Genomic DNA, 27,026 nt, shown 5'->3' with positions numbered 1-27,026 from the left:
CTTTATTTATTTTATTTATTTATTTTTTATGTTGTGCCAAGGATCGAACCTAGTACCTCACAAGTGCAAGACAAGCTCTCTACCACTGAACTATAACCCCAGCCCCCACACCTTCATTTTTTAAATTTTTTTTTATTAGTTCTAATCAGTTATACATGACAGCAGAAAGCTTTTCAATTCATTGTACACCTTTCCCGCCCCTTCTTAATATCAGGATCTACACAAACTGGCCCTGGAGACCTTTCCAGTTAGGATTCTGTTTTTCTAGGCATGTGGCTGCTAAGCATTATCCTTGAACCCACTGAAGAGCTGGCTCTACTCCCCCTAAGTTCTATTTCCCATACTCAGTCTGACCCAGCCTGGCTTCCCTCCTCTCCTCCTGCGCCCCCCCCTCACGCCTTTACTCTGACCACCGATCCCCACAATATGTGTCTCTTCCAAGAAACTTCATTTCTGATACAGGAAGAGTTCCCAGCTGGTCCCTCATCCAAGATCATATATTTGTCTGGACAAGTCTCCTTGACTCTTTCCCCATTGCCGGATCCCAGGAAATCCCTCTTTAAGATCTTACAAGTCCCCATCCTCTTCCCTCCTATTCTGCCTCCATTTATTGAAGTCTTAACTTCACCCCTTTGTGGATGTTCAATGGGAAACATAACACCACCAACTTCGTGAGCCAGTTCTGAGGATTAACTAAGGCCATGAGCAAGGACCCCTACACAGCAGCCACACAAGTGTTTGTTGTTGTTACCTCTGCTGTTGCCACTGACCTCTGAATAGGGTGGTAAATTACATGCTGTAATTTAATCCCTTCGGGGTTGAGATTTATAAACAGAGGTGTTCCAACCTTTATAAACAGAGGTGTTCAATCCCTTTGGGGTTGAGATTTATAAACAGAGGTGTTCCTTAACTTATTTTACAGTTAAGGAAATGGAGACTCAGGGAGATTGCAAGGGATTTTTCCAACATCATACAGCTAGAAAGTGGCAGAGATGGGACTCAAATTTACCTGGGCCTGGCCCTGAAACCTTGACTCTTACTAGGTTAGTCATTGCATCCTTGAAATTACTTAAAGAACATATTGGTGAAACATACACACATACACATTCTTAGAAAGTAATATGGAAGTGTGTATCCTTTGTTTTAAAAGATGCTTATGCCTCTTATAAAAGGTCTTAGTAGAAAGGCTGATGTGATGCATGATCAATATTATCTGCTATCTTGGGTTGAGGAAAAGCAGATGAAATTTCATGCTAATTTATTACTGATTTTATTTTTACTATTTCAAGAACACTCCTTTCTGGGTTGCAGACTGAAGACATTACAGTGGGGAACAAAGAGATCTCAGCTTCCCTGCTCTCCTCCAACAGGCAACTTTGGAACAGATGTGACACCCTCTGTTTCTGTTGGGGAATGTGACTAGGGTCTTGATCTAGTTTCTACTGAATACTGTTGTCATCAGAATTTTTTCCAGTAACTCATGGGCCTCTTTTGATTCACTCACATTGTAAAAGGTACTGTTTGCTTGATGTCTGTTTTTACCTTTCTGCTCTCTGATCAACCTTGTGGTTTCCATATTTGATATAAATATTTAAATTAAACATGACAGAAGGATGGTATGCATTAGGTGTTGTGTTGCACTTGGCCCCAATACCCAGGGCCCAGGTGCAGTCCCCGTCACAGCAACATGACCACATTCTAGCTAGTGACTTTTTATTTTAAAATAATGAGAACGGGGCTGGGGATGTGGCTCAAGTGGTAGCGCGCTCGCCTGGCATGCGTGCGGCCCGGGTTCGATTCTCAGCACCACATACAAACAAAAATGTTGTGTCCGCCGATAACTAAAAAAAAAATAAATATTAAAAAATTCTCAAAATAAATAAATAAATAAATAAAAGAATGAGAACGTCTGGTTAAAGATGGCAAATTAAGATGACATAGTTCTGCTTCCCTCTCTGAAAGTCACAGCACTCCTTCCTTGTGGAATCCAGAAAGCAGCTTCAACCCTGAGCCACAACTCATTTCAAAAACAGAGAGGGGAAGGTAACGGGGAATATGAGCTGCACCTGGAAGGGTCCAAGTGTGGCTCAGATGGAAACGGAGCCAAGAGCTCTGAGCTCCTGTGCGGAGCAGGCACAGGTGGTGCTCACCAGGGAGGTGTGTTTCAGAGGTCTGAGCAGAGGGGCTGCACAGCTTGAGGCTGATTAGGAGGAAGGGTGTGTACAGGAACCAGCAAGGGAGAGGGCCTTTGTCAGGAGAGATGGACACACACACACACACACACACACAAACAATGGAGGGAAGGAGCCATGGATGGGCTCCTGGGGTGGCAGCAGCCACAGGTCATCCAGCATGATGGGTCGCACAGCTGATCCCCCCACTCCAACAAGCACTCCCTGTCCTCTGACATCCCAAACCTCCAGTCCAAACCCTCTGCCTGGCAGCCAACTTGAGGCTGGGGAAGGAGCGTGGCTGAGCTTCAGTCCCGCTAAAGGCCCATTCTGTGCCCAGCCACATCTGTGGCCCCTGTGAGGCAGCAAGTCCCTGGGCTGGGAGCCAGGAGGTGGGTCCCACCCAGCACCGGGAGTAAATTGACCTGTGAATTTGGGTGAATTACAATCCCTCTGCGGCCCTGAATTTTCCCTTCTGTGAAAGAGCCGTAGCCACGTGGCCTTATCTTCCTCCCAGGTGGTTGTGTGGCTCCGCTATAAATGATGGGAAATTACCTTGTGCACTGCCCCAAACACCAGTCACGGTGACTGTGAGCATCATTATCTTCGTGACTGTCCTCCGCCCTGCCCTCCTGGAATGCGGCTGAGTGGAGAGTGAAGAGCCCCCGCACTCAGGCCAGTCCTTCCCCAACTCTTCTCTCTTCTCCCAGAAGCTCAGCCTGTGGGCAGCTGGTGTCAAGTGAAGACTTCCATTTCTCCCTCCAACACTCTTCCCAGTTCTGACAACTCTGATCAAGTGGGAGGAGGCCTGGACATCGGGGAGCTGGCTGAGCGGTTGCGGGAACCTCCCGTCCCCTCTCTGATCTCAGCTGCCTTATCCCTCAAATGAAAGTGATGGCACTAACCTCACAGTGTTGCCTTGGGGTCATGTAAGGAGCCCATACCTCTCCCTGTACGTGGCCTCAGCTGCCTGAAACCCACCATGACCAGTGCTCCCTTTGATCTACCTTGCTTGCTTCTTTCCTGGCTACTTTTGAAGTGCAAGTGCCCTAGGAGAGGGACACACAGATGACGGGTCCTGCAAGGTATCCAAGGTCTACGGGAGGTTATCTCCCATTCTGCAGTGAGATGACGAAGACCAGTAACTGGGAGGATAGGCATGGATTTGGGGGAAGAGTGTCTTAGCATGAGGGAACCAAGCAGTCTTCCCCATGCCTACCCTCCATCCCAGAATACCCTGCAACTTCTGCCCTGGCCCACTGATTTCCTTGTTATTCTAAACCTTTGGTGTAAAGGTAGAAGATGGTCATAGGGAGAAGGACAGGTTCTTCAGGTCCTGTTAGAGCTCTGGGATCCAGCTCCAAGTCAGAGCTCCAGGCACCATCCAGCGGCCACTAGGGAGATTGCAGGAGAACAGGGCAGGTGAGAAAAGAAACCTGAGAAGGCGGAGCTGGTGGCGGCAGGAAGCAGGCAAGGGAGGATCCCCACTTTGGCCTCCTCGGTGATCCCCGTGAGCCCTGCTCAGCTCCAGCCCCCGCCATGCTTCAGCTGTCACCTTCTCACCCTGTAATCTTGAGAAGGCAACTGACTCTGTCCTCTAGGACTCAGTTTCCCCAGCTGTAAACTGAAGGGGTTGGAGCCAGGTGTGGTGTTGCGCACCTGTGATCCCAGCTACTCTGAAGTCTGAGGAAGTAGGTTCACAAGTTCAAGAGCAGCTTGGGCAACTTAGCAAGACCCTGTCTCAAAATAAAACACACAGGGTTGGAGATGAGGCTGGGTGGTAGAGTGCTTATCTCGCATATAAGAAGCCCTGGCTTCAATCCCTAGCACCACCAAAGAAAAAGATAAAAAAAAGGAAAAGAAAAAGAAGAATTGGGCAGGGTGAGGTCTCATCAGGTGCTGTCCACAGGGTGCCAGCTCATCCAATCCTCATGGCCAGGTAAGAGCTCGGTCACCCTCCACTCCCATACTCCAGTCACTTCTGACCACACACATTCCTGCTTCATTCACCTGGAAAATCTTCCATGGCTACCTGTGGAATTCCAGGGATCATTTAAGGTGTGGCCCAAAGGTCACCTCCCCCGAGGTTTCTCCCTCCTCACCTGCCCATTGCTCACCCCTCTCATCCGGAGCCCCCTCTTGCTGCTATAGCTCTAGTCAGCTGGACTTCATCCCCTTCAGCCCTGAGTCCTCCAGCCCAAGGGCTTTTCTCAATCATGTGTCTCCCTCTTCACCCAGAATGCACTGGACCAGGCACGGAGTGCTCCAAAGCACCTGCTCTGGAGTCAGTCAGCCTGGCTTCATCCCTGGGGGGAGGCAGAATCATGCCCCCCCAAAGATGTCCACGTCCTAATCCCAGGACCCTGGGATTAAATATGTGCTCTTACATACTAAAGAGCGCAAAGGGGGGTCACCTGTAATTTACCAGAATGGTCCTCATAAAACAGGCCGTCAGTCAGAGAAGGGAATGTGAGATGGAAGCAGAGGTCAAAGGGATGTGGGGCCATGAGCCAAGGAATTCTAAACCGACACCTCCAGAAGCTGTGTCGCCCTCCCTGCCAACCCATCGTAGACTTCTGACCTCCAGAACCGTAAGGCAATGATTTGTTGCTTTAAGCCCCTTGTTGGAGGTGATTTTTTTTACAGCTGCCATAGGAAACAACACCTCCTGGTTCAGCTTCTTCCTAGTTATGTGGCTTTGGGAAATAGCCTCCTTAGGCCTCAACTTTCTCATCTGTAAAGTAGGAATGACAAAGGCAATAATTCTTATCCCACAAGGTCATTGTGAGCATAAAATAAAAATACCTGGAAACCCATTAAAATGTGCCCAAGACTAACTGTGCTATTAGCTACTACTATAGATATAATTAATAGCTAGCTTTCATTAAAGGCCTGATACGTTCCAGACTCAGGGTCAACGTCTTAGAGGAATTTCCTGGAGTCTCATCACCTTTGGTGGGATAACAATTTCAATTTCCACTCTACCAAGGAGAAAACAAAGTGCCCAGGGTAAAAATTACTCTAGAGCTGGGAACACTTTAAACCTCGAAGTTTAAAGTGCTGCTCAAAATGTACCAGTTTGTGCTCGTTATTGATGGAGGGGCTTGCTTTGTTTCCTTTCTTGCAGGGAATGGCAAAGGGAGGGCCCCAGACTGGGCCAGGGGTTCTAGCTGATACCTCCTTCTCTTCTCACCTAGTGCAAGGGAGAGATGAAATCCAGGTAAAACCCATCTGTGGGTCCCCACTCTGCCCATCTAAGGGTTCAATGACTGACTCCCACCTCCTCCCCAACCCCCCACCCCCACCCCGCCAGTCCTGGACTTTACACCAGATTTGGAAGCACCTGGAGACAGGCACAGGCCAGAGTGCTGTGTAAGGCCGTTTGGGGAGGGGGGTGCAGACTTGCTCAGACCCCAGCGGTTGCCATTGAGCCCCTTCCCTTCCAGCATCCTGCATAAGGAGCCATCTGTTCTGCGCTAAATAAACAAGTAGAGGGAAGGAGAACCGGGTCCCCTGCCGCCCAGCCCGACCCCCGCACAATGAGCCTTTCTCCAAGGAGACGCCACCCGGGCGCCGCGCTCCGTCTGGCCGCCCCTCCTCCTGGCGGCACAGCAAGGCCCACAAACCGACCCCGTGGAAACCAGCTTTGTTTTTTTAAGAAAAAGAAAATAAAAAAGAAATACAACAAAGAACTGAGTGCAGCACACGGTTGAGGGCATGCGGGTTAGCACGCACAGCTCCCCCTCACCTCCCGCCACCCGCTGGCCCCCAAAGTCTGGCTTCTGGTCCAGGCGAGGCCAGCTCGGGCACAGCGCTGGGAGCCCGCCAGCGCCTCCTACGGACGGTCCCCGCCAAGGGGTCCGGATTGGGCCCAGCGCTGGCGCCCCGACGGCGCGCAAAGAGCACGGTCCGCAAGGCCGCGCCCCAGCCCGGCCCAGGCCACCAGCGGCCGTCACTTCTTGTTAGCCAGTTGATTCTCCAGATCCTCTAAGCGCGCTGTCAACTGGGCCAGTGAGCGGTTAAGGAAGCCTTCGGGGTGGCTGGGTCCCTTCACCTTCCCTCCAGCCCACGCCTCCAGCCCCAAAGGATATGATTCTGCGTCAGGCTCTCGAGCGCCCCCAGCGTGCGGCCCTGGAACTCCACGAGGCTCTCGCATTCGCAGAGGCTCCGCAGTTCTGTTCCAGCGCTGATGCCCTCCTCTGCAGGTAGGGCACGAGTCAGGGGAAGGAGAAACTGCAGGAGGCCAAGCCGGCCCTGGCCCTGGCTCTCTGTTTACCTCTACTGGGCATATGGTTGAGTATGGGCTTTGGATTTAGACAGACCTCGGCTGAGTTCCAGCCACACCGCTGTCAGGTGTTGGAAGACTCATTCAACCTCTCCAAGCTCAGTTAGCTCCTCTGTTATATGGATATAATGAGAAAACCGTTCATTGGCGGTTGTCAGGGTTCAATGATTTTGGAGTGGTGTGTGTGTGTGTGTGTGTGTGTGTGTGTGTGTGTAACTTACAAGAGAGTTTCTCAAATTGTACTACTCATTGGAATCATCAGGGGAGCTTGTGAAAACATAGATTCTGATTCAGAATGGAGGAGGAACTGAGAATCTATATTTCTGATAAGCCCTCAAGTGACACCAGTGGTCCACAGGCCACACTTTGAGCGGCAAGAGTCCAGAGCAGTAAGCACTCTCCAACGAAACATTATGCAGTATTGGAAGTATTCTATATCTGTCCCGTTTGATGCAGTAGCCACAAGCCACATGTGGCTATTTAATGTCTGAAATGTTTCTGGTGCCACTGAAGAACTACAGTTTTTGTTTTGTTTATTTTAATTAAGTAGTCACATGTAACTACTGGCTATTTTACTGGAAAGCACAACTCCTGACACAAGTCAACACTTCAGAGTGTATTTCAACCACACCAATGGTCCTCAACTTGGACACCTAGGAAGGTGTCACAAATGCAAATGATCAGACTCCAACCTAGATTTACTGCACCAGAAAATCTGGAGTTGGAGTCAGCAATTTTTTTTACAAAACACTCCAGGATGACTAATGCACACTAATGCTTAGTAACCATTGATCAAACCTATCTTCCTACACAGTTCAGCCTTTCAGGGGCAGAGCCTTAGAATTAAAATTTGCACCTGTTTTTCTTAATAGTATATAAAAATGGTAAATATTACCATAGTAAGATTCACTGAAATTCTGTCATTGTGTGCCATTTTCAATTTTACAGAATATGAAGTAGTAAGCAAAATTAGATTTTAGATTTCATAAAGAGTTGCTTTGGTGCTTTAAAGGACATCTTTTAATTTCGGTTCTGTATCCTTAGAAAACTGCTATATGTCCTATTATTGATGGAACCGATCATCATGCCATAAAACCTTGCACATGGGGAAAACAAGGATCAGACAAGGGGAAGGTTAATACATCTAATGGTTAAAGAAACAGCCTCAACCACAGAGCCCAGACTTAGAACTCTAGAGCTGCAGGCAACCTTAAGGTGGAGAGTGGGGTGTAAGGGACTGTGGGACTGTAAAAGTCAGGAATGGAACGGGCCTAAAAGAGCAGATAATTCAGTAGCTCTTCAATATTCCGTATAATTATTAGAATAAGCCTCGAGAGGGAGGAGAGAGAAATGTACACACACACTTGCCAGGCTCAGCCCCGCCCTCAGAACCTGATAATCTAAAAGAAGAATCACATCTTGTGCCTGGTTAGAGTCTAAAACCCCTATGGTGACAACTACCTCCAAGAAATTCTGTATACCATCTGTAAGGCATGCACACAGGGTTCAACCGGCCCCTGCTCCCCCACAGGTAGAGTGGTCCCTTTTCCCTCTGCTGAGGACCGAATGAGGCAGATGGATTACATTTATGGGCTATGTCGTCCAAGAAGTACATGTCTTTGTGTACTTAAAACATTCAGTCCTGCCGCTTTGCCAAGTCCATAAAACTGAATTCCAACAAGTTCAAGGGATACATGCTGTAGCTCCACTTACAAATGTTAAATTTGGCGTGCCTTTGAAAGTTTTCCCAAATTATTCTGAACACTGCCAATTTTGGGGAAAGGTAACCTAGTTTAGTGCTTCTTCGGCTTTGTCGTGTTAAAGTGCCAATTGTGATTCATTAGGTCTGGAGAATTGTGGCATTTCTAACAAGCTTTCAGGTGCCTGCCCTGCGGCTGGTCGGAGGACCACACTTTAAGGAGCCAGGCTGTGTCTGGTGAGCCCACCCCTTGCTGTCCCTCTGGTGTGGGGAAGAGGGAGGGGAGGGAAAGAAGAGGTGGAGGTGCTCACCGGGGCAGATGCTGCCTTTGAGGTTCTCCAGCAGGTGCGTCATGGTGCTGAAGTCCGGGGAGTAGGACACGTGCAGCTCCGCGGGCTCCGAAGCGATCTCGCGCAGCTCCTCCTCCACGGCCTTGCCCACGCCCACGGCGTACATGACGATGCCTACAGGACCGGGGACTCAGGGGGCGCCCCCGGCCTCGCGCCCTCCGTACCCCAGCCCAGTCTCCCCGGAGCCAAGCCCACCTTCCTCCTTGGCGCGCGCCGCCCACACTGAGATGTCATCCTGGGAGCGCCCGTCCGTGAAGACCAGGCCGACTCGAGGCACATTGAGGGCGCGAGGCCGGGCACCCTGTGCCTCCGAGAAGCTGTGCTCCACCATGTGGCGAAGCGCCAGGCCGGTCATGGTCCCGCGCTCCATGTACTCCACAGCCATGACTGCCTGCTTCACCTCCGCGGCGGTGCCATAGCGACCCAGCGGAAACTCGGTGCGCACGCGGCTGGAGAACTGAACCAGCCCGATGCGCGTGCCCTCAGGGGACACATCCAGGAAGTCCACGATCTGGTTCACGAAGCGCTTCACCAGCTCAAAGTTCTGTGGGCGCACACTCTTGGAGCCATCCACAAGCAGAACAAGGTCCACGTGGCCTTCCCGGCACCCTGCACAAGCCAGAAGGCTTGGATGGAGAGGGCAGTCCTTGACTACCAATAGCAATCATGATAACAACCATGACCACTACTGCCACCGCCACACCCACCTGGCCACTCATTCACTTTATAACACATTGACCGAGTCCAGCTGTGCCTGACAGTGTGGTAAATCACCAACATCATTTGGGTGGGGGGCGGTACTAGGGATTGACACCAGAGCCTCAGGCAAGCTGGAGCTCTCTACCACTGGGCTAAGTTCCAGCCCCTCCTTTTCTGAGACAGAGTTAGCTGTGTGGCCACTTCCTAGGCTGGCCTCAAACTTGGGATCCTTCTACTTCAACCTCCTCAATAACTAGGAGTAAATTTTTTGTTTTCTTTTCTTTTTGATAGAGTCTAAGTTGCCAGGTTGACCTTGAACTTGTGATCCTCCTGCCTCAGCCTCCAGAGAAGCTGGGATTACAGCCATGCACCTCCATGTCCAGCAAAGATTCTTTTTAAAAGATAATAATACATACCACAATTGCTACCCTTTCCTGAGCATCTGCTATATATCAGGCACAATTCTAAGCACCACACCAGTATTAATAAAAACATTATTTATTGACAGCTTACTGTGTACCAGGCACTTGGCTGATTGTGTGTGTGTGTGTGTGTGTGTGTGTGTGTCCTCAATACAATATGTATATTCTCAAACTTCCTGATAACCTTGAGTTTTATCCCCATTTCCTATAACCTGAGGTTCTGGAAGATAAAGTGGTCTCCTCAGATTCCATAGCTAGTAGTCACTGAGCTGGGACTTGCAGCCAGGTCTGTCTGACCGCAAAACTCCTGCTCCTAATTGCTCTACAGTGTTGCCCAACCCTTTCAGAACCAGGAACTCCACTGGCCCCTGCAGGAGGTTCAACAAAGAAAACGTAATCCCAATCCATGAGGCAATCAGGCTAGAGAAGAGCAACTCAGACGTGCCATCTGCTACTTAAGGAAAGTTCTAGATGAGAGGGGAAGGGGGGGGCCAGTCCTCTTCCTGGGGTGTTGAGGAAGGCTGAATGGAGATGATGGCTTTTGATTTGATCTTTCTTCTGCCTTGAACCATTGTGTCTCCCCACCCCCTAGTGTGATGATCTTAGCTGGTGGGGTCTTCAGAAGGCAATCAGGATTAGATGAGCCCTCAGAAATGGAATCAGTGTCTGATAAGAGTCTCAGGAGAGCTTCCTCCTCCTCCACCAGGTGAGGGCCTAGTGAGAAGACGTTATCTACCACCCAGGAAGCAGATCCTCACCAGACACTGCATCTGCCAGCACCTTGGTCTTGAACTTCTCAGCCTCCAGAACTATGAGAAAGGAATGTTGTTTAAGCCACTGCTGTGGGGTGGGTATGGTTTGCCCCACAAAGTTCAGGTACTGGAAGCTTGGCCTCCCAATATAGCAATATTGGGAGGCAGTGGAACCCTTATGAGGTGTGGCTGAATAGGAGGTAATGTGGTTACAGGGGCACCACCCTAGAAAGGGATGACCGCCCTCTCAACAGAATGAGTTAGGGTTTCGAGGGACTGGATTATCATTGACAGTAAATAGTTATAAAATAAGTCCACCCCTTGTCTTTGATCTCCTCCACATGCCCAACCAGCACTCTCATAAAAGCTCCTGACACATGATGTCATCAGTTGGAAGGCTTTCATCAGAAACCCAGCAGATGCCAGCACCATGTCTTGACTCTCTAGGACTGTTGGCTAAATAAGCCTCTTTTCTTTATAAATTACCCAGCCATGGGTATTTTGTTATAGCATCACAAAGCAGATGAAGACAGCCACTCAGTCTATGGTACTTTGTTATAGCAGCCCATATGGACCAAGACAGTCTTGAAGGACTAGGAGATTGAAGTTTGCCAAAGCAGATAGAACAGTCCAGAAAGTGGGAACAGCAATGCAGAGGCATGATTGCTGAAAAGTTCTCAACACATTGAGGAAAGGGCAGGCCAGCATGACTAAAATGTCTGCATGTGGCAGGAGACAGGCTGATGGGCTTGGCTGAAGCCAGACTGTGATGAGTTAAGTGGTAGTTTCAAAATTTTGACCACAACCCACAGTAAGAAAAAAAAAACGATAATAATAATACTACATCATGACGCACTTCATATAACTAAAGTTTTGTGAAACAATACTTACTCTTTCTACATGCAGGGAACTCTATTTTCCCCATCCATTCTTCTTTTTAAATGCTGGTTTTAAACCACTAATTTGATTTCATCATCCACTAATGTGATTGTAGTCGCCATTTGAAACGCTTAGGGGTAAGGTATTGGATCTTTATTCTGTAGGCACTGGCGAGCCACAGAGGGCTTTTAAACCAAGGAAGAATTTGATCCAATACAGATTCCTAAGTCAACCTTGGCAGCAGGAAAGAAGACTGAGGAGAAGGCTGGGAGACAGGGCACGGGAACCCCCACCCCCAACAGGCACACCACACGTCCTTGAACCCCAGCAGACGCTCAGGCATGGGGCAGAAGCAGACCAAGCTCTTACACCCTTGACTCACGGAGGCAGCTCCTGCCGTCAGCCTGAAGTCGCCGTCCCTCTGGGCACAGGCAGCGGTAGGACAGCCCCTCGCTCACACACTGGAACTCGCAGCCGTGGTCAACACCATTGCAAAGGTCCCTGACTTAAAAGAGGGACAGACAGGATGAGTCAGGGTGCTGGCGCCAGATAAGGTCTCCTGCCCCTCCCCAAGATGCAGGACGCCCTCACCCTGACAGGTCCTCCCGTCCGGCAGCAGAACGTGGCCCTCTCTGCAGCGACACCGTGGCCCACCGAGAGTGCTGACACACTCGTGCTCACAGCTGTGGTTCCCAGAGCTGCAGTGGTCAATGGCTGAAGGGGACCAAGAAACACCAGGATGTCCTTTCTGACCAGAGGCCTCCGTCCAGGGGGCCGGTGGCACGGGCTGGGGACTTACTCACCCCTGCAGCTCCTCTGGTCCTCTTGGAGAACAAAGCCTGCTCGGCAACGACAGAAATAGGAGCCCGGGGAACTGACACAGTGGTGGTCACAGCCATGGGTCCCTTCAGCACACAGGTCTATGGCTGAGGATGAGAGGGGTCAGCTTTGGCCCAGGACCGCACTCCTCAGCCCTAGCAGCATTAACACCAGGGAGCCTGTTAAGAATACCCATGCCTGGACCCCAGCCCCAAAGACCTAGACCAGTTAGTCTCAGGGGCACCCAGGCACCTATAACTTCTATATGTATTAGCCTCCTTCCTCAGTGCCAGGCAACCCTCCCTACTGGACACATTCCAGAGCCAGTGTGCCCATTACTGAGCCAGTTATGAGAAGGAGAAGCCACAGTCATAGAAGGCAGGGCCCCTGTCTTCCAGATGCTACTGACTTATAGGGGAGGACAGGGCATGGCCACTTGACCTCTCTGAGCCTCCATTTCCCCATCTGCAAAATGGGAATATAATGGAGGATGGCAATTGTTGTGTACAGTTTTCTTCTGCTAAAGGAAGGCTCTTGCCCTGTTCAGCACCTGGATGGTTTGGATGTGTGAGGATGGCAGATTAGTGCTGGAAAGGGGGAAACTGCCTTGAAGAAAAAGAACACAAGAGATGGTCTGGAGATCAGCAGCTCTGTGGGCTGAAGGTGCCCGTGAAAAGTCCCTGCAGTGGGCTGGCCGAGGGCTTCTAGGAATAAGGGCGTCACACATTCAAGTATAAACAATGGGGTTTTTCTTTCTCACTTTTGACTTTATAAATGTAACTCACATCTCTGGCAGTCATTCTTTAGTAAAATGGATATACACACAGGCACACACACACACACACACACACACACACACACAAGCTTGCATGCCCACAAGCCTATAAACCAAAGAAGAGGCTGATTTACATGCATGATACAAGAACAGTATGTACAGGGTCAAAAACTGAGAAAGGACCCAAAATCTAATGAATGCAGCAGAAGAATTTGAATGTTCACAGTCCTCAAATGGGGAGTTAAAATCAAACTTCAAAAAGTTTCTAGAAACCCAGGTGGCATCTGAGTTATTGGGATCACATGATCTCCTCCTCCAAGTCTTTGTGAGGTTGAGAGCTAATGTTTAGAGTCCTCCTAGCACCATGCCTGATACTAATTGGCAGTCAAAGTCAGGAAATAGCAACAATTACAAGAGTAGACCCTTGAACATGTCACAAAGAAAAACCCAATCCTGTAAGCAAGGAATCATGTGCCAGAGCTTTTCAGAAGACAAAAAAAAAAAAAAAAAGAAGAACAAAGTGAAAGATGTGTAGACTCAGGAGGCTGAGGCGAGAGGATTACAAGTTCAAAGCCAGCCTCAGCAACTTAGTGAGACCTTGTCTCTAACTACAAAATAAAAAGGACTGGGGAGGTGGCTCAGTGGTTAAGCACCTCTGGATTCAATCCCTGATTCCAATGAAGGAAAGAAGGAAGAAAGGAAGAAAAGGTTTGTGGAAGTGGAGGGGAGCAGTAAAGGCTGCCCAGGTGAGCTCCGCAGAAACAGCTGAGGTGCAGAGGCAGGAAGAGCAGCATGTGGGGGGACCCCACCTAACTGTTGAGGACCCCAACAGTGTCTAAGTAACAGACACGGGGAGGAGACAGAAACACTTTGGGGAGGTGGAGTGGAGTGAGGTAGGAGACTGGGCTAAAAGAAGGAAAAGAGGCTACAGAAAGTAGCTTAACTGCAGGGTCAAGATTCTTAGCCCTGGTCCCACCAGGACCTGGTGTTTCCTCTTCCCTGGGTCTCTAAGGTGAAAGAGGCCAGTTTTTACTTCCCTTCCAAACTCCTTCGTTCCCACCAATTCTGGAGCTACACAGAGCCAAAGAAGGCCCGGGAGTAGTGAGGTGGCAGGGCGGGGTAGTTCTCACCCAGACAGCCCTTGTTATCTGCTGCTAGCTTGTAGCCAGAGTCGCAGGCGCAGTGGAACGTTCCTGGGGCACTGACACACTGGTGTTGGCAGATGTGTCCCCACTCAGCACACAAGTCCTTCCCTGAGGACACACAGCATTAGAATCAGCAGGAGCCAGAAGGGCAAAAGCCTCCAATGAGAGAGCTGGCTGGGGTGCAGTCAGAGGCAGCACCATCCTCAAGTAAGGCCTCGGGGGTGGGGTGTGATTCGTGTGAGGGGGTCTGTCCGGGTGGGAGAGCTTAGGGAAAGAGGAGGGCTTGAGCAGCTCCTATGAACAGACACAGAGAGACGGCCGGACCCTTGTGTCTGTAGGATAGGCAGGACCACTCGGGGTGAGGACGGTGCAGAGAAGCGCTTACAGTGGGCAGAGCAACTCAGAACGCCCAGACCACGTAGCGTTAGTGGGAATAGTTAAACTGAGAGTGGGAGGGGCCAAAACCAGGTGGGCGGGGCAGGACTGCGGCCTGGCGAGGCTCTCAGCTTTGAGGGACAGTAATTCTCCTTGAAGGCATTTGGTGTTGGAGTTTGACCCTAAGGTCATGGTGAACCACACGCCTCAGCCGGGATGGGAAGGGACTCCCTGTGATGGAACAAGAATCCAAACAGAACTGGAGCCTCGCTCCAGCGCCCTCCCACTCACCGCACAGCCGGCCCTGGAACTGCAGACCGAACTCCTGGATAAGGTCAAAGGACTCCACCAGGAAGACGTGCTTGTCCAGCGGGGGCGACGCCATGGCGCGCAGGGAGCCCACGTCGGCGCGCTGTACCCCCACCGCGTAAATTTCAATGCCGCGAGCGCGCGCCTGCGCCGCCACCTCGGCCACGCGGTCCTGCGGCCGCCCGTCGGTCACGATGACAGCGACGCGCGGCACGCGCTCCTTCGGCGGGCGCGCCCCTTCTGCCTCGCTGAAGGCCACGTTCATGGCGTACTGGATTGCCAGCCCTGTCATGGTACCCTGCGCCAGTGGCACCAGGGCGCGGATGGCGCGCTCCATGTCCTCGCGGCGCGAGAAGGCGCCCAGCGGGAAGACGCTCTGCACTTGACTCGAATACTGGATCACGCCGACACGCGTGGCGTTGAGCCCCACGTCGAGGCTGCGGAGGAGGCCCACTAGGAACTGCCGCATTGTCTCGAACTCAAAGGGGCGCACGCTGCGGGAGCTGTCGATCACAAAGACCAAGTCCAGTGGCCCAGTATGGCACTTGGGACCTACAGTGGAGATCAGGAAGGACTTTCTTAGGTTAGCAAAGTCTTACCTCCAAAAAGACACGTCCACCCCGGGAAACCCAAGAGAAATGCTGCTATTCCGGTGCAGCAGTGCCCAGCATAGCATTAACCTAGCAAAGGCAGGTTAAACACCCTCCCTCCTCCAGCATTTGCTGAGAAACTGGGCTAAGAGATTGCACACATTCCCATGGACACTTCTGAGGGCTACTCTGGGAAGGCATTATCCATTAAGGAAAGGGCGAGGAGCAGGTGTTGAAAACTCAAATGCCAATAAGGGTCAGGCAGGCAACAAAAATGAATGAACTGGCTGGCTTAGGGCCGTGGACACGCGGCTTTATCCCTCCTAAACCGAGCAGCTCCACCCAAAAGTTGCCACGTGCTCACGAGGATCGAATATTATCAGGTCCTTGGATTTTTTTAAAAAAGAAATCCCAAATCAGAATTTGTGTGTGAAATCTTCTGATTTTTCCATGTTTTCAATACTTTTTTTTTTTTTTAAATCAAACCCTGAATGGACAGTTCTGCATGAACCCCAAACTAAGCCATATCCTAGAGGTGAATCTCAAACCCAGTGAGTGCCATATGTTTCCAGGCTCAGGCTTCGCCCCCCCCCTTTCCCTCCCCTCCACTCCCCACCCCCCAGTTGGCTGCAAAAGAAGCTTCTTCTCCTCCTCCCGCTGCTGAGGGCGGGGCACCCGCTCACCTGCCGGCTGCTGCTGGGTTTCCCAGGGCTGGAGAAGGAGCAGCAACGTGGCCAGTGGCCAGCAAAGAAGGCCTCTCATATTGCTTGGGGGACAGAGAAGTGTCAGAGCCTGGAGGGAGACAGTAAATTAGAAAAGCAATAGTATTGACAGAGCTCTTATTCTGGGGAATGGATACTTGAAGGGGAGAGGAGAGGGTCATGGGTTATTTTACTAATCTCTATTTTTGTGTATGGTCCAAACATTTCTCTCTCTCTCTCTCTCTCTCTCTCTCTCTCTCACACACACACACACACACACACACACACACGTCATCATACTGGATTGCTGGGAAACACAAGAGATTCTTTGTAGAACTGTAGAAAGTTATACTTTGTAGGATAGCAGAATAATAAATAAATAGTAGCTTAAATATACAAAATTTTGAAAGAAAAAGGCCTTCCTAAATACCAGGTACAGCGTTAAATGCTTTTCACGCGTTGTAGCATGTAATCCTCTCTCCAGCTCTAACACCAAGGTTGCTGTTGTCCCCACTGCATAGAGAAGTCTAGCCCTGGTACCCAAAGTCATGCGGCAAGGAAGTGGCTGCGCCAGGATAGTACCCTAGTCTGTCTGGTTCTGGGAGCCAGCCGGAGGGCTCCGTGACTCTTTTCCCAAGAGGCGAACCTCGGCAGACAGAAACCATTCACCTCCTCGGCCCTCCCCTCCGCACACAGGAGCTTCTGTATGGCTGTCTTTGCAAACCCGAGTCCTTTCCCCTACACCGCCCAACCGCAGGTGGCGCCGGAAGGGCCGCCCCTTTCTCAGGCTCGAGTGTGGGGGTGGTGGGCAGTGATCCGGCCAAAGCCCACCACACACAACGAGGGCCTCGGTGCCTCGGTTCCCCGCCTGCTCTCAGGAGAGGCCGCCAGGGGGCGTCGGGCCTGGCTGCGGCGGTCTAGTGGCCATGGGAAGCCCACATCTGCCCAGCAGGTGTCCCTGCCCAGAGCAAACAGCCGGCCAGGAGCCCGGAGCCTTGGAGATAAGACCTGCCTGGAATATATCCCGCACGAGGCTCAGGGAGCAGAGTTGTGCAGAGTTCCGGGGACGGTGGCACTGGACGTGCCCAAGGGCAGCGAGAGATCAGCCCGGGCCTTGCAGAGTGGCCATGGACCCTATGGGGGCAGCAGGTGAGCCCTCGCCCTCCAGTGGCCCCCGACGACATCCCTTGAGAATAACGGAAGGACCCCCCCCCCACCCCCTTGAACCCATGGAAAAATTGAGTCCCAGGAAGACAGCTCGCTGAGCTGCAAGGCAGGACTAGAATCCAGGGATCCTGGCTCCTGCTGGCTCCAAAGCTGCCTAGCTCCCCGAGGCCTAGGAGTCGTTACACCTCTCTCTGTTCCTTTCTCTACCCCACCCCTGCGCCCCAAGTTGAGACTGCAGTAGTCATTTTTCTGTTGCTGTTTCTTGGCAGAGAGGGCCAACCCCCCTAACCCAACTCCCCACCCCCCAATTCCATGAATGGGCCTATTCTGAGCAAGGCTGGGGCCTGAGGATCGCTCCAGGAGGCTTTCCCGCCAGGGATTCTTCTCCCCCTTCGCCTTCCAGGCCTAGTGGAGGAACAACAATCTCTCTGGCAGGGCCCACCGTCACAGGGTGACTAAGCTAAATGTGCCCCTTGGATCCGCAGCTGCTGGTGGAGATGGGAGGGTGGGGAGTGCCTTCTCTTGCTTGGGCAGAGGAGAGGACCCCTGGGTAGCATGTGGGTAAAAGCGGGAGGGCCCTTTGCCATTCTCCAACCCTTCCTACCTGCCTCTGGAGCCCCAAATCCTGATGAGGGTCCCCTTATCCTACTCTTGACCCGAGCCAACATACACTTGGCTCTGCCTCAACCCCAGGAATCCTAGAAAGTCGAAATAGGGACTGTGGAGAAGCCCGTCACTCACCCAGCCCCCTACCCCCAGCCTACAGAAAGAACTAAGCCCAGAGAGGACCATGGGGGTCTTCACCCAATGTCACAGCAACGTGGTCACCTGGATGACACTAGAGCCCAGGACTCCTCCGAAGAGTTAATCCTTGGTTAAAGGGAAAGTTTGGCTGATGCACTTAGATTGGGGAAAGTGGACTTGCAAGGGAGGGCGGTCTGTGCAAACTCTTTCAAGGTCCCAAGATTGAACACTTCGGTGCCTGGGCCTGGGGGTGGAAGATTAGGGAAAGGGTGCTCCCCTTTTGTCGGCTTTTCTCGAGGAGACTCGATTTTGAAAGGAGCCTGCCGAAGAGGGAAAGGTCACTGCAGGTCAGATTCAGGCATCGTGGCGGTGCCTCCTGGGTTAATTGCGGTCTCGGGGTCGGGCTCGACACCCGCTCTCCTGCAGAACCCTCAGTGCCCCCGGGCCCTCTGACTCACCTGAGCCTGCCGGACAGCTCGGAGGCGCGGTCGCAGATCGGAGCCGACGGGCGGAGCCTCGCGGGCAGTTGGACCAGGTAACGACGTGGGCAGCGCGCCCTAGGTGGGACTGCCAGGCAGCTGGAGCGAGCAGAGGCGGCGGCCGCATTTAACCCAAGGCTGGCGGGTGGGGAGGGGGAGCGCGGGCTGCGACCCTCCCACTGGCAGGGAGCGATCCCCCCTTCCCCTGACGACTGGGGCGGGGCAAGCGCAGCGTCCCCTGTCCCTGCCGGGTTGGAGCTGCAGGCGCGAGCTGCCGGGCCGGAATTCCGCTGCAGCTGGAGACGGGCGGCGACACTCGCAGCCGGAATGCGCTGGAAGCCTGTGAGGCACTTCCCCGAGGAGAGCCCCAAGAGGCGGAGCGGTCCTGGCTTTGGCCGCCCGACTGCCTGGCCCGACGTCCGAGGGCCGGCCCGACTCTTGCCCTCCGTTGTCCCTTCCAGGAGTGAGGAAAGGCCTTGACTCGGGTCCCACCAAGAGGGTAAAAGGCTCAAACGCACAGCTTCAGGGATAGTGGCTCTCTGGGCCTCAGCTTGCTAGTTCTCAAATTCTCTCCCACCAGAGACTCCTTTACATGCGCCCTGCAATGGGGCAGGCTTTGGGTGCACCCACCCTCACCCATTCAACCCCCCACGTTTGGAAGCCACCAGAAACCCCTGGCTCTGACCTGGCTTATCCTGCAGCGCCAATGTAACCGACTTTGATTCCCTGTAATCAAGGAAAGGAAAGCCCGCAGGGCATTAGGCCCCTTCTCATGGGAGAAAGAGAGGAATGTTGCTTTGGGCATAGAAGATCTCAGCCGCCCCCCATCCCGGGGACAGAGCTGGGGGTGCTTTTCATGTTTGTGGAGTCTGCTGGCAGGAGGTGAGAGCGCAGCACTCTGGGCCCAGTTCCAGTATTTCCCTTTGGCAGTCTCTTGGGATGGGGAGGCTTAACGACCAGTCCCACATACCCCATCTCAAGGCCAGCATAAGTGGGGCCTTTGTGTCACCCATGTGTCTCTCTGAGGCCCCAGAATGCCAAGGGGCAGGCAGGAAGCCAAATTCATAGAGTGGAACCTGGGTGGTCCCAGTGGGTCCCATGCATGCTTCATTGAGTATCTCAAAGTCCAAAAAGTTAGCCCACAACTTGCATCCAAGTCCTCTCCTTGGCCTAACACTCCCCCCAACACCTTGATCCCTAGGAAGCAGAATGTATAGTAGCCCCATCCCAATCCCACCCCTGCCCTGCTTCATTTTACTCAACCGGAATGGTGGGCTATGTGCCACCCACCCGTGACTCTCCCTGCTGTGGGCCTGTCCCACTCCTAGGTCCTCCCCAGAGTGCACCACCATCCTGAGGGAAGGTGTGTGCAGGTGTCTGCAGCAAGGATGTGAACAGACAGTGCGGATCCTACATGCCAAGGTGGCCCAGAAATCATACGGAAACGAGAAGCGGTAGGTGCCTCAGTGGCCCTCCCAGCTCCCTGTGGCTTTCAGCCCCTTGCACCCCTCTGCCCTCCTGCCAGGGGACTTAGGGCTGAGACCTCAGCTATTGACTGATCAGGGGACCTGTCCCTCCACCAGCATGCCCCCCACTTTGGTCTATAGCAGAACCTCCCTGTGACTCTCCCATCTGCACTCTCTCACTCCACTCTTCATCCATTCAGCCACTTTTGGAGTGCCTGTCATGTGCCAGACTCTGCTGGGCACTGGGCACACAGTGGAACAAGACACAGTCCCTGCCTTCATGGTATTTTCCTTCTAATGTGAAGAGACAAACTATAACCTCCCCACAAGTCAGCAAATGAGATATTTCCAGATCATGGGGAAAGTTAAAAGGAAAATAAAACAAAGTAATGTCACAGAAATTGAATCGAGGGTACTTTAGCTTGGAAGATGAAGGAGGAGACTGGAATGTTAACATGGAACCAGCCACGAGGAACTCCAAGGGAAGAATGTTCCAACTACAAAGAACAAAATAATGCAAAGACCCTGTGGCTGTACCAACTATGTTCGAGGCACAAAAGAAGGCCGAATGGCTGGAGGTAGAGGAAGGGGGGGGGGAGTTATAGGAAAGAGTTGGAGAGGTAAGCAGGGGCCAGATCATGTGAGGACTTGGCATTTTAAGCCACTGGAGGATTTCAAGAAGAGGAGTAACATGATTTGACTCATGTTTTTTTAAAAAGCACTCTGTCTGCTGTGTGAAAAATAAGTTGAAGGGTGCAGGAGGACAACAGAGAGGCTGGCCTGAAGGCAGATGCAGAGCAGGGGTGGGAGGTGGTAAGAAGTCCGTGGATTCCGGAGGTTTTGAAGGTGGAGTGGGGGTACTTGCAGATGGATTGGGTAAGGGTGTAAATAAAAGAAAGTTCCGACCTTAATGGGGTTCACAGTAATGGAGGAGGCTAGGGGAGAAAGGGAGGCCGAATCAAGGGCTGGGTGGGTTGGTGATGCTTACCAGACAGGCAAGCGGAGATACGAACCCGGCACTCTCCTGTCTCGGTAGGTTCTTCTGCCCCCCGCCCTGTGTCTACCTCGCGGGTCCCGGCTGGAGGGTGAAGCCAGTGCAGGGTCAAGGTGAGGGCGCCCTCAGGGGGCGCGGGTTGCTCGTCTCTGCAGGGAGGACTGCGCTCTGGGCCTGGGAACGGGACGGTTCGCCGGCGCAGCCTCGCTGCGCCCTCTGGCGGTGAAAGCTAAGGTTGCCGGGCGCCTGAGTCGGGATCCTGAGTCCTTTTAGAGCCGGTTCGCGTCCCTGTCCAGCCCACCAGGCGGGGGAGACCGGGCCTACAGTCTGTGGTTACATGGGACTGGACGGCGCGTCCGGCAGCGCGGCCGAGACGCAGAAGCTGAATTTCGAGGAGCAGCCGGACTCCAGGGTGAGCGTGCCCAGGGGGGAGCCCGGTTCCTGCTCCATCCCCGCCTTTCTGGACAGGAGCCCCTGAGCCTCCTTCCTAACCAAGAGATAGGCGGGAGGTCTGGAGGTCGGGAGGTCAGAGTTTGCCTGGAGGCCCAGGCCGAGCTCCAGGAGCCTCTTGTCACCTCCATGGGCCCGACGTCAGATAGCAGGGGGGCTGTGGAGGAGGGCTGGGATGTGACGGTCCCCTGCCTCGAACCTGTAGGAATTCGGTTGTGCCAAGACCCTGTACATCTCCGACGCCGACAAGAGGAAGCACTTCCGGCTGGTGCTGCGGCTGGTGCTGCGAGGGGGCCGCGAGCTGGGCACCTTCCACAGTCGCCTCATCAAGGTCATCTCCAAGCCGTCGCAAAAGAAGCAGTCGCTGAAAAACACCGACCGTGAGCCGAGGAGGGGCCCGACGGCCAGGCAGGGCGGGAGGTGCCACCAAGTCAAGAGCCGCTGAGTTGGGAGAGGGTCGTGATGGGGGGGCGCGGGGCGAGATGTAGGTGTGGGATCCATCCGAGTGACCAGGGCGGAGTCCAGGCCAGAGGGGTCCGGTCTGGATGAAGGGGTGCCGCTTAGGCCTGGAGATGGAGGGAGCCAAGGCTGAGGAAAGGGGACGCATAAACTTGAGTGGGAGTGGGATGAGAGCGGTGCTCAGATCAGACTAAACCACTGCGGTTGGCAATTTGGGGACAGCTTCAAAGGGAGATAGAAAGGTTTGGGGTGTGGCTCAGTGCTTACCTGTGCTAGGCCCCGAGTTCAATTCCCAGCACTGGGAGCAAGGGGGATGGCAATAAAGTGACAGAGAAAATTCAGTTAATAGTACTTGTGGAGCAGGGTGTGGTGTGTGCCTATAATCCCAGTTACTCGGGAGGCTGAGGCAGGAGGGTAGTTTGAGTCCAGGAGTTAGAGACTAGCCTAGGCAACATAGTGGAGACCCTATCTTAAAAAATAAGTATGGAGTGCCTGCTGTTTGCCTGACTTTGTGCTGAGTAGTGCTGGATCGTATATAATAAGACAGGACCTCTTTCTAGAGGAGAGATAGCCTTGCAGGGGAGGCACGCACCGTGGATCACAGAGGCAATTTGAGATACAGTGCTGTCCTGATGTCAAGTGGAAAATCCCAGGCAGGAGCTCTAAGAAAAGGCTGGGAGGGGCATGTCTGAATAACAGTGACACCCCACTCCCATGGCTGAGGGGGAAGGGATGAGTGGGGCTTTCTGAGCTAGTGACTTCTGACATCACCCTGTCTGATGCTCACCGTGTCCCTGTGAAGTAGTTCCTATCATTGTTCCTATATGGGAAATGAAGAACATTGGGTTTGGAATATTTACCCAATGTGGCACATACCGGTAACCCAGCTACTCAGGAGGATTGCAAGTTTGAGGCCAGTCTGGGAAACAATGTGAGACCTTGTCTCAAAACAAAACAAAACAAAACAAAATGTGCTGGGGGGTTTACTTCAGGGGTACAGTGTTTGCCTAACCTGCATGAGGTCCTGGGTTCAATCCCCAGCACCAGAAAACATCAGCACAACAAAGCCTGCAGAATGCCCAGATCCAGGCAGGGTTCTGGCAGGCCCTTGGTATCATGGGAGAGCCAGGGAGGCTGGTGGCACAGTGTGATGGTTGAGAGTGCAGCAGATTCCAGCCAGGCACCGTGACGCCTGCCTGTAATCCCAGTGGCTGGGGAGGCTGAGGCAGGAGGATCTCGAGTTCAAAGCCAACCTCAGAAATTTAGCGAGGTGCCAAGCAACTCAGCGAAACCCCGTCTCTAAATAAAATACAAAAAAGGGCTGGGGTGTGGCTCAGTGGTTAAGTTCCCCTGGGTTCAATCCCCAGTACCAAAAATAAATAAATAAATAAAAATCCCCAAAGAGTGCAGATTCCAGAGCTCAGCAGCCTGAGTTCCCGACAAGCTGTCCGACAGCTTGTGAGCTACATGATTTTGAGCAGGTTGCGACCTGTAGTAGGGTGGTGGTCCCTACCTCAGGAAGTTGTTAGAGAATCAAATGAGCTGAGACATGTTAAAACATTTGGAAAAGTACTGGCTCACAATAAACACTGCCTCTTATTCTGAGGAGGGCTTGGACAAAGTATAAACGGAGCACCTGCCATCTGTCCAGCACTGTAAGAAGAAACTGGCCAAGGACCCACCTGTGCCTTCTCTCCAGATGGTCAAATTCCAACAGCAAAGGGAAGCTTGGCTCTGAGTATGTGCGAAAGGCTGGAAGAGAGAGATGTCAAGCCCTAGAAGCTTCGTGCCCCTGTTTCACACCACGCGGTCTTTGCCTCTGTGTAACTCCCACCTGCTTCACGCTCCCTGGCTACAAGTGTAACCTCCTCCAAGAAGATCCATAATTCAGCCCTCATCACACCATATTGCCATTGTATAATTATGACCTTGAGATGGTGAACTCTTCCAAAGCAAAGCCAGGACTAGTTGACATGTTGGTACCCAGTACCTAGCACAGTGCCTGCCACAAAGTAGGCCCTGAGTGACTTGATGAGATGCCCAGGGAGCACAAGGGAGAGGACAAAGGCCAGAGGCTGGACTGCAGCAAGCCCTAGATAAATAGCTGTGAAATATGAATGCAGTGTGTCCAGGCCAGTGGGCTGGGTGCTGCGGCCCATACCGGTAACCCAGGGCATAGGATGGCACAGGGACAAAGGACAGGAGATTGAGTGGCAAGTCCAAGGAACCAGGGCACTGATTCTACCTCCCTTCACAGTGTGCATATCCTCAGGCTCAAAGGTCTCCCTCTTCAACCGCCTGCGCTCCCAGACAGTGTCCACGCGCTACCTCTCTGTGGAGGATGGGGCCTTTGTGGCCAGTGCAAGACAGTGGGCTGCCTTCACGCTCCACCTGGGTAATTATGTCAGCAGGCCCAGGGCCGGGCCCTGCATGTGCATTCACTTGTTCAGTCTTCACCCCAGCCCCTCAAGGAAAGTAAACCTGGCCCTGTGTATCCCATCTTGGAAATAAAAAGGCTTGCTGGGGTCCCAGTGAGTCAGTTACTGATCCAAGCTATTCTGATTCCAATGTCCATGCCCAAGTAAGTGTCTGCCCCAGGAGCAGACATTTATAATGATGGCCACATGTGACCTCCCCAGGAGTAGAACCTTCAGTTTAGCAGCTTCCCTGAGAGACCAGCAAGGCCCAGTGTGATGTGAGATGGAGTGAGGGGTAAAAAAGGAAGGGTTTGGAGCACAAGCTTGGGGCCCCTGAAACCCTTCTTCCTTCCTTCCTTTCACCCCCAGCTGATGAGCACTCCACGCAAGGGGACTTCCCACCTCGAGAGGGCTACGTCCGCTATGGCTCCCTGGTGCAGCTTGTCTGCACAGTCACCGGCATCACGCTACCTCCTATGGTATGAGGAAGGAGGGTACCTGAAGGGGTCCCCAGATTCATGGAGAGGAAGTGCCCACATGGGCAGGGTGGGGGTGGTGAGACCCCAAGGATGAAGGCACCTATTCTCACTCTGGAAACAGTGGGTGGTAGGTGGGTATCTGCCAATGACACCATGGCAATCAGAGGAGCAGAAACTGGCTGGGACGACAGCCTCTGGTCACCTGGACACCTTGCTACCACTCTCCCTACCACCCGTGTGTTGCAGATCATCCGCAAAGTAGCTAAACAGTGTGCTCTCCTTGACGTAGATGAACCTATCTCTCAACTGCACAAGTGTGCCTTCCAGTTTCCTGGTGGCCCTCCGGAAGGGGGTGGCACCTACTTATGCCTTGCCACAGAGAAGGTGGTGCAATTCCAGGTGAGCAGAGGATACCACAGGAGCATCCTCAAAAGGGAGAACTCGGGGAGGTGATATAAGCTATCATCACCAAGGATGCTGCTTACTGAAGGCCTGCCATGGGAGGTCAGAATCGTAGACTATCAGGACAGAATCATAGAATGTAGAAAAAATAATAATTACTGTTATTAAGCAATGCTCCTTCCCTAAGAATATTAAGATCATAGTGATAGGATATAAAATTACAGAACATAAATAAAAATCATAATTGATAATAGTATTAATTATTGTTGAGTAAAGTCTATTAGAATCACAGAATGTTAAGAGAGAATTGCAAAGTGTGGAATATAATAATTACTATTCAGCAATATTATTCCCCAAAGAATATTATCATAGATTATTGGGAGATAAAATCATAATTTGTAGAGAATAACTATTATTATTATTGAACAATATTCCTTTCCAATGAATATTTAAGTCTTCGTAGTTTGTTAGGGTATAAAATTGAATAATGTTTAAAAAATGAAATTATAGGCTGGGCTTGGTGATACACACTTGTAATCCCAGCCACTTGCGAGGCTGAGACAGAAGGATCCCAAGTTTGAAGTCACCCTGGGCGATTTAGCTAGACCCTGTCTCAAAGAAAAAAACAAAAAGGGCTGGGGATGTGGCTCCGTGGTAGTGTTCCTGGGTTCAATCCCCAGTACCAAAATAGATAAATAAGCTAATTAATTAAACTAAGATTATAGAATCCCACGAAAATAAGGCCATTGGAGACCAGCGGGTGCAGTGAACTTGTTTAACTCTAAGTGAGAGGACTCCAGGGCTTCCTCCAGGGCGTGTAGACCCAGTTGGACCTGACGGGGCCCAGGCCCTATGTTGGCTCCTGGTCTGGTGGCCACCATCCACAGAAGCTTCCGCCACACCCTCGGGTCTCCTCCCAGGCCTCTCCGTGCCCCAAGGAGGCCAACAGGGCGCTGCTCAACGACAGCTCTTGCTGGACGATCATCGGCACCGAGTCGGTGGAGTTCTCCTTCAGCACCAGCCTGGCGTGTCCGCGGGAGCCGGTCACTCCGGTGCCGCTCATCAGCACCCTCGAGGTGGCCTGGCACTGGGGGCGCCGGCGGGCGTTGGGGACAGGCGGGGGAGCTGGAGAGGGAGGGCAGCGACTTCCGTCCCCTTCCTCATCCCACCTGTGGCGCTCTACCCCAGCTCAGCGGCGGCGGTGACGTGGCCACGCTGGAGCTGCATGGAGAGAACTTCCACGCGGGGCTCAAGGTGTGGTTCGGGGACGTGGAGTCAGAAACCATGTACAGGTGCGGGGTGGGGAGGCGGCCCCCGGGCTGGAGGGAGCAGGGACAGGGGCGCACGGGCCATCAAAGTCCCTGTAGCCCTAACTCCTGGGCCCACCCCAGGAGCCCGAGGTCCCTGGTGTGTGTGGTGCCCGACGTGGCGGCCTTCGGCAGCGACTGGCGCTGGCTGCGCACTCCCATCACGGTGCCCGTGAGCCTCGTGCGCGCCGACGGGCTGCTGTACCCCAGCGCCTTCACCTTCACCTACACCCCGGAGTACAGCGCCAGGCCCGGCTCTGCCGGCGCCGCGGAACCCGCCACGGACGCGGACGCGCTCCTGGAGAGCATCCACCACGAGTTCACGCGCACCAACTTCCACCTCTTCATCCAGACGTAGGCGAGGTGGGGCCGCTGAGGCCTGCGCCAACTGCTCCAACTGTCAAGTCCTGCTTCCTGGCCCCTATGCTGTGAAAGGGCAAGAAACCTGGCCAGGGAACCTCAGTCTTAAGTGTCACTTGCTTGTCCTTAGACACGACCCGACCCGAGTGATGCTGTCCATGTTCAGGGTGCGCGTTTCTCCCAATCTTTATTTCTGCTTCCTGCCTCTAAATCACTCTGTCTCTATCATTTATCTGTTATCTGTCTATTTATCTATCTCTGCCTCAGTAACTTTGTCTGGTCCCTGTCCCCTCTGTCGCTGTCTCTCCTTTCTCTCACAATTTCACACGCT

The 27,026-nt window shown here is 52.6% G+C and overlaps 2 protein-coding genes across 6 annotated transcripts; one reads left to right on the top strand and one right to left on the bottom strand.

Annotated features, from left to right (window-relative positions):
- Positions 1 to 6,123: 6,123 nt before the first annotated feature.
- Positions 6,124 to 16,032, bottom strand: Matn4 (matrilin 4). 4 transcript variants are annotated; one of them, XM_076849217.1, is made up of 10 exons: positions 15,954 to 16,032; positions 14,663 to 15,232; positions 13,982 to 14,104; positions 12,061 to 12,183; positions 11,849 to 11,971; positions 11,640 to 11,762; positions 8,701 to 9,114; positions 8,467 to 8,619; positions 6,263 to 6,370; positions 6,124 to 6,182 (listed from the first exon to the last, which is right to left on the bottom strand). In XM_076849217.1, the coding sequence occupies exons 1-10, from the start codon at positions 16,030 to 16,032 to the stop codon at positions 6,124 to 6,126; spliced, it is 1,875 nt and encodes a 624-aa protein (XP_076705332.1). The 4 variants fall into 4 exon arrangements, with proteins under 4 accessions (XP_076705332.1, XP_076705333.1, XP_076705334.1 ...); XM_076849218.1 differs by lacking the exon at positions 13,982 to 14,104; XM_076849219.1 differs by lacking the exons at positions 12,061 to 12,183; positions 13,982 to 14,104.
- A 1,066-nt stretch (positions 16,033 to 17,098) lies between these two features.
- Positions 17,099 to 26,693, top strand: Rbpjl (recombination signal binding protein for immunoglobulin kappa J region like). 2 transcript variants are annotated; one of them, XM_076849216.1, is made up of 12 exons: positions 17,099 to 17,120; positions 18,309 to 18,417; positions 19,690 to 19,815; positions 20,864 to 20,934; positions 21,118 to 21,233; positions 21,477 to 21,651; positions 23,988 to 24,125; positions 24,517 to 24,626; positions 24,873 to 25,025; positions 25,949 to 26,104; positions 26,217 to 26,320; positions 26,423 to 26,693. In XM_076849216.1, the coding sequence occupies exons 1-12, from the start codon at positions 17,099 to 17,101 to the stop codon at positions 26,691 to 26,693; spliced, it is 1,551 nt and encodes a 516-aa protein (XP_076705331.1). The 2 variants fall into 2 exon arrangements, with proteins under 2 accessions (XP_076705331.1, XP_076705330.1); XM_076849215.1 differs by having other exon boundaries at positions 26,420 to 26,693.
- Positions 26,694 to 27,026: the final 333 nt, after the last annotated feature.

This window comes from Callospermophilus lateralis, chromosome 3 (genome assembly GCF_048772815.1).
Source record: "Callospermophilus lateralis isolate mCalLat2 chromosome 3, mCalLat2.hap1, whole genome shotgun sequence".
NCBI classification, from domain to species: domain Eukaryota; kingdom Metazoa; phylum Chordata; class Mammalia; order Rodentia; family Sciuridae; genus Callospermophilus; species Callospermophilus lateralis.
The sequence above is the reverse complement of the archived record's forward strand: the minus strand, read 5'-3'. Positions and strand labels throughout refer to the sequence as shown.

Coding starts and splice junctions, on each gene's coding strand:
- Matn4 (XM_076849217.1), bottom strand. CDS start 16,032: ATGAGAGGCCTTCTTTGCTGGCCACTGGCCACGTTGCTGCTCCTTCTC. Junction 12,184..13,981: donor AGATAACAAGGGCTGTCTGG/GTGAGAACTACC, acceptor TCTCATCCTCAG/CCATAGACCTGTGTGCTGAA. Junction 6,183..6,262: donor CGAGAGCCTGACGCAGAATC/ATATCCTTTGGG, acceptor TTAACCGCTCAC/TGGCCCAGTTGACAGCGCGC.
- Rbpjl (XM_076849215.1), top strand. CDS start 17,099: ATGGACCCTATGGGGGCAGCAG. Junction 21,652..23,987: donor GTCGCTGAAAAACACCGACC/GTGAGCCGAGGA, acceptor CTCCCTTCACAG/TGTGCATATCCTCAGGCTCA. Junction 24,126..24,516: donor TGCCTTCACGCTCCACCTGG/GTAATTATGTCA, acceptor TTTCACCCCCAG/CTGATGAGCACTCCACGCAA.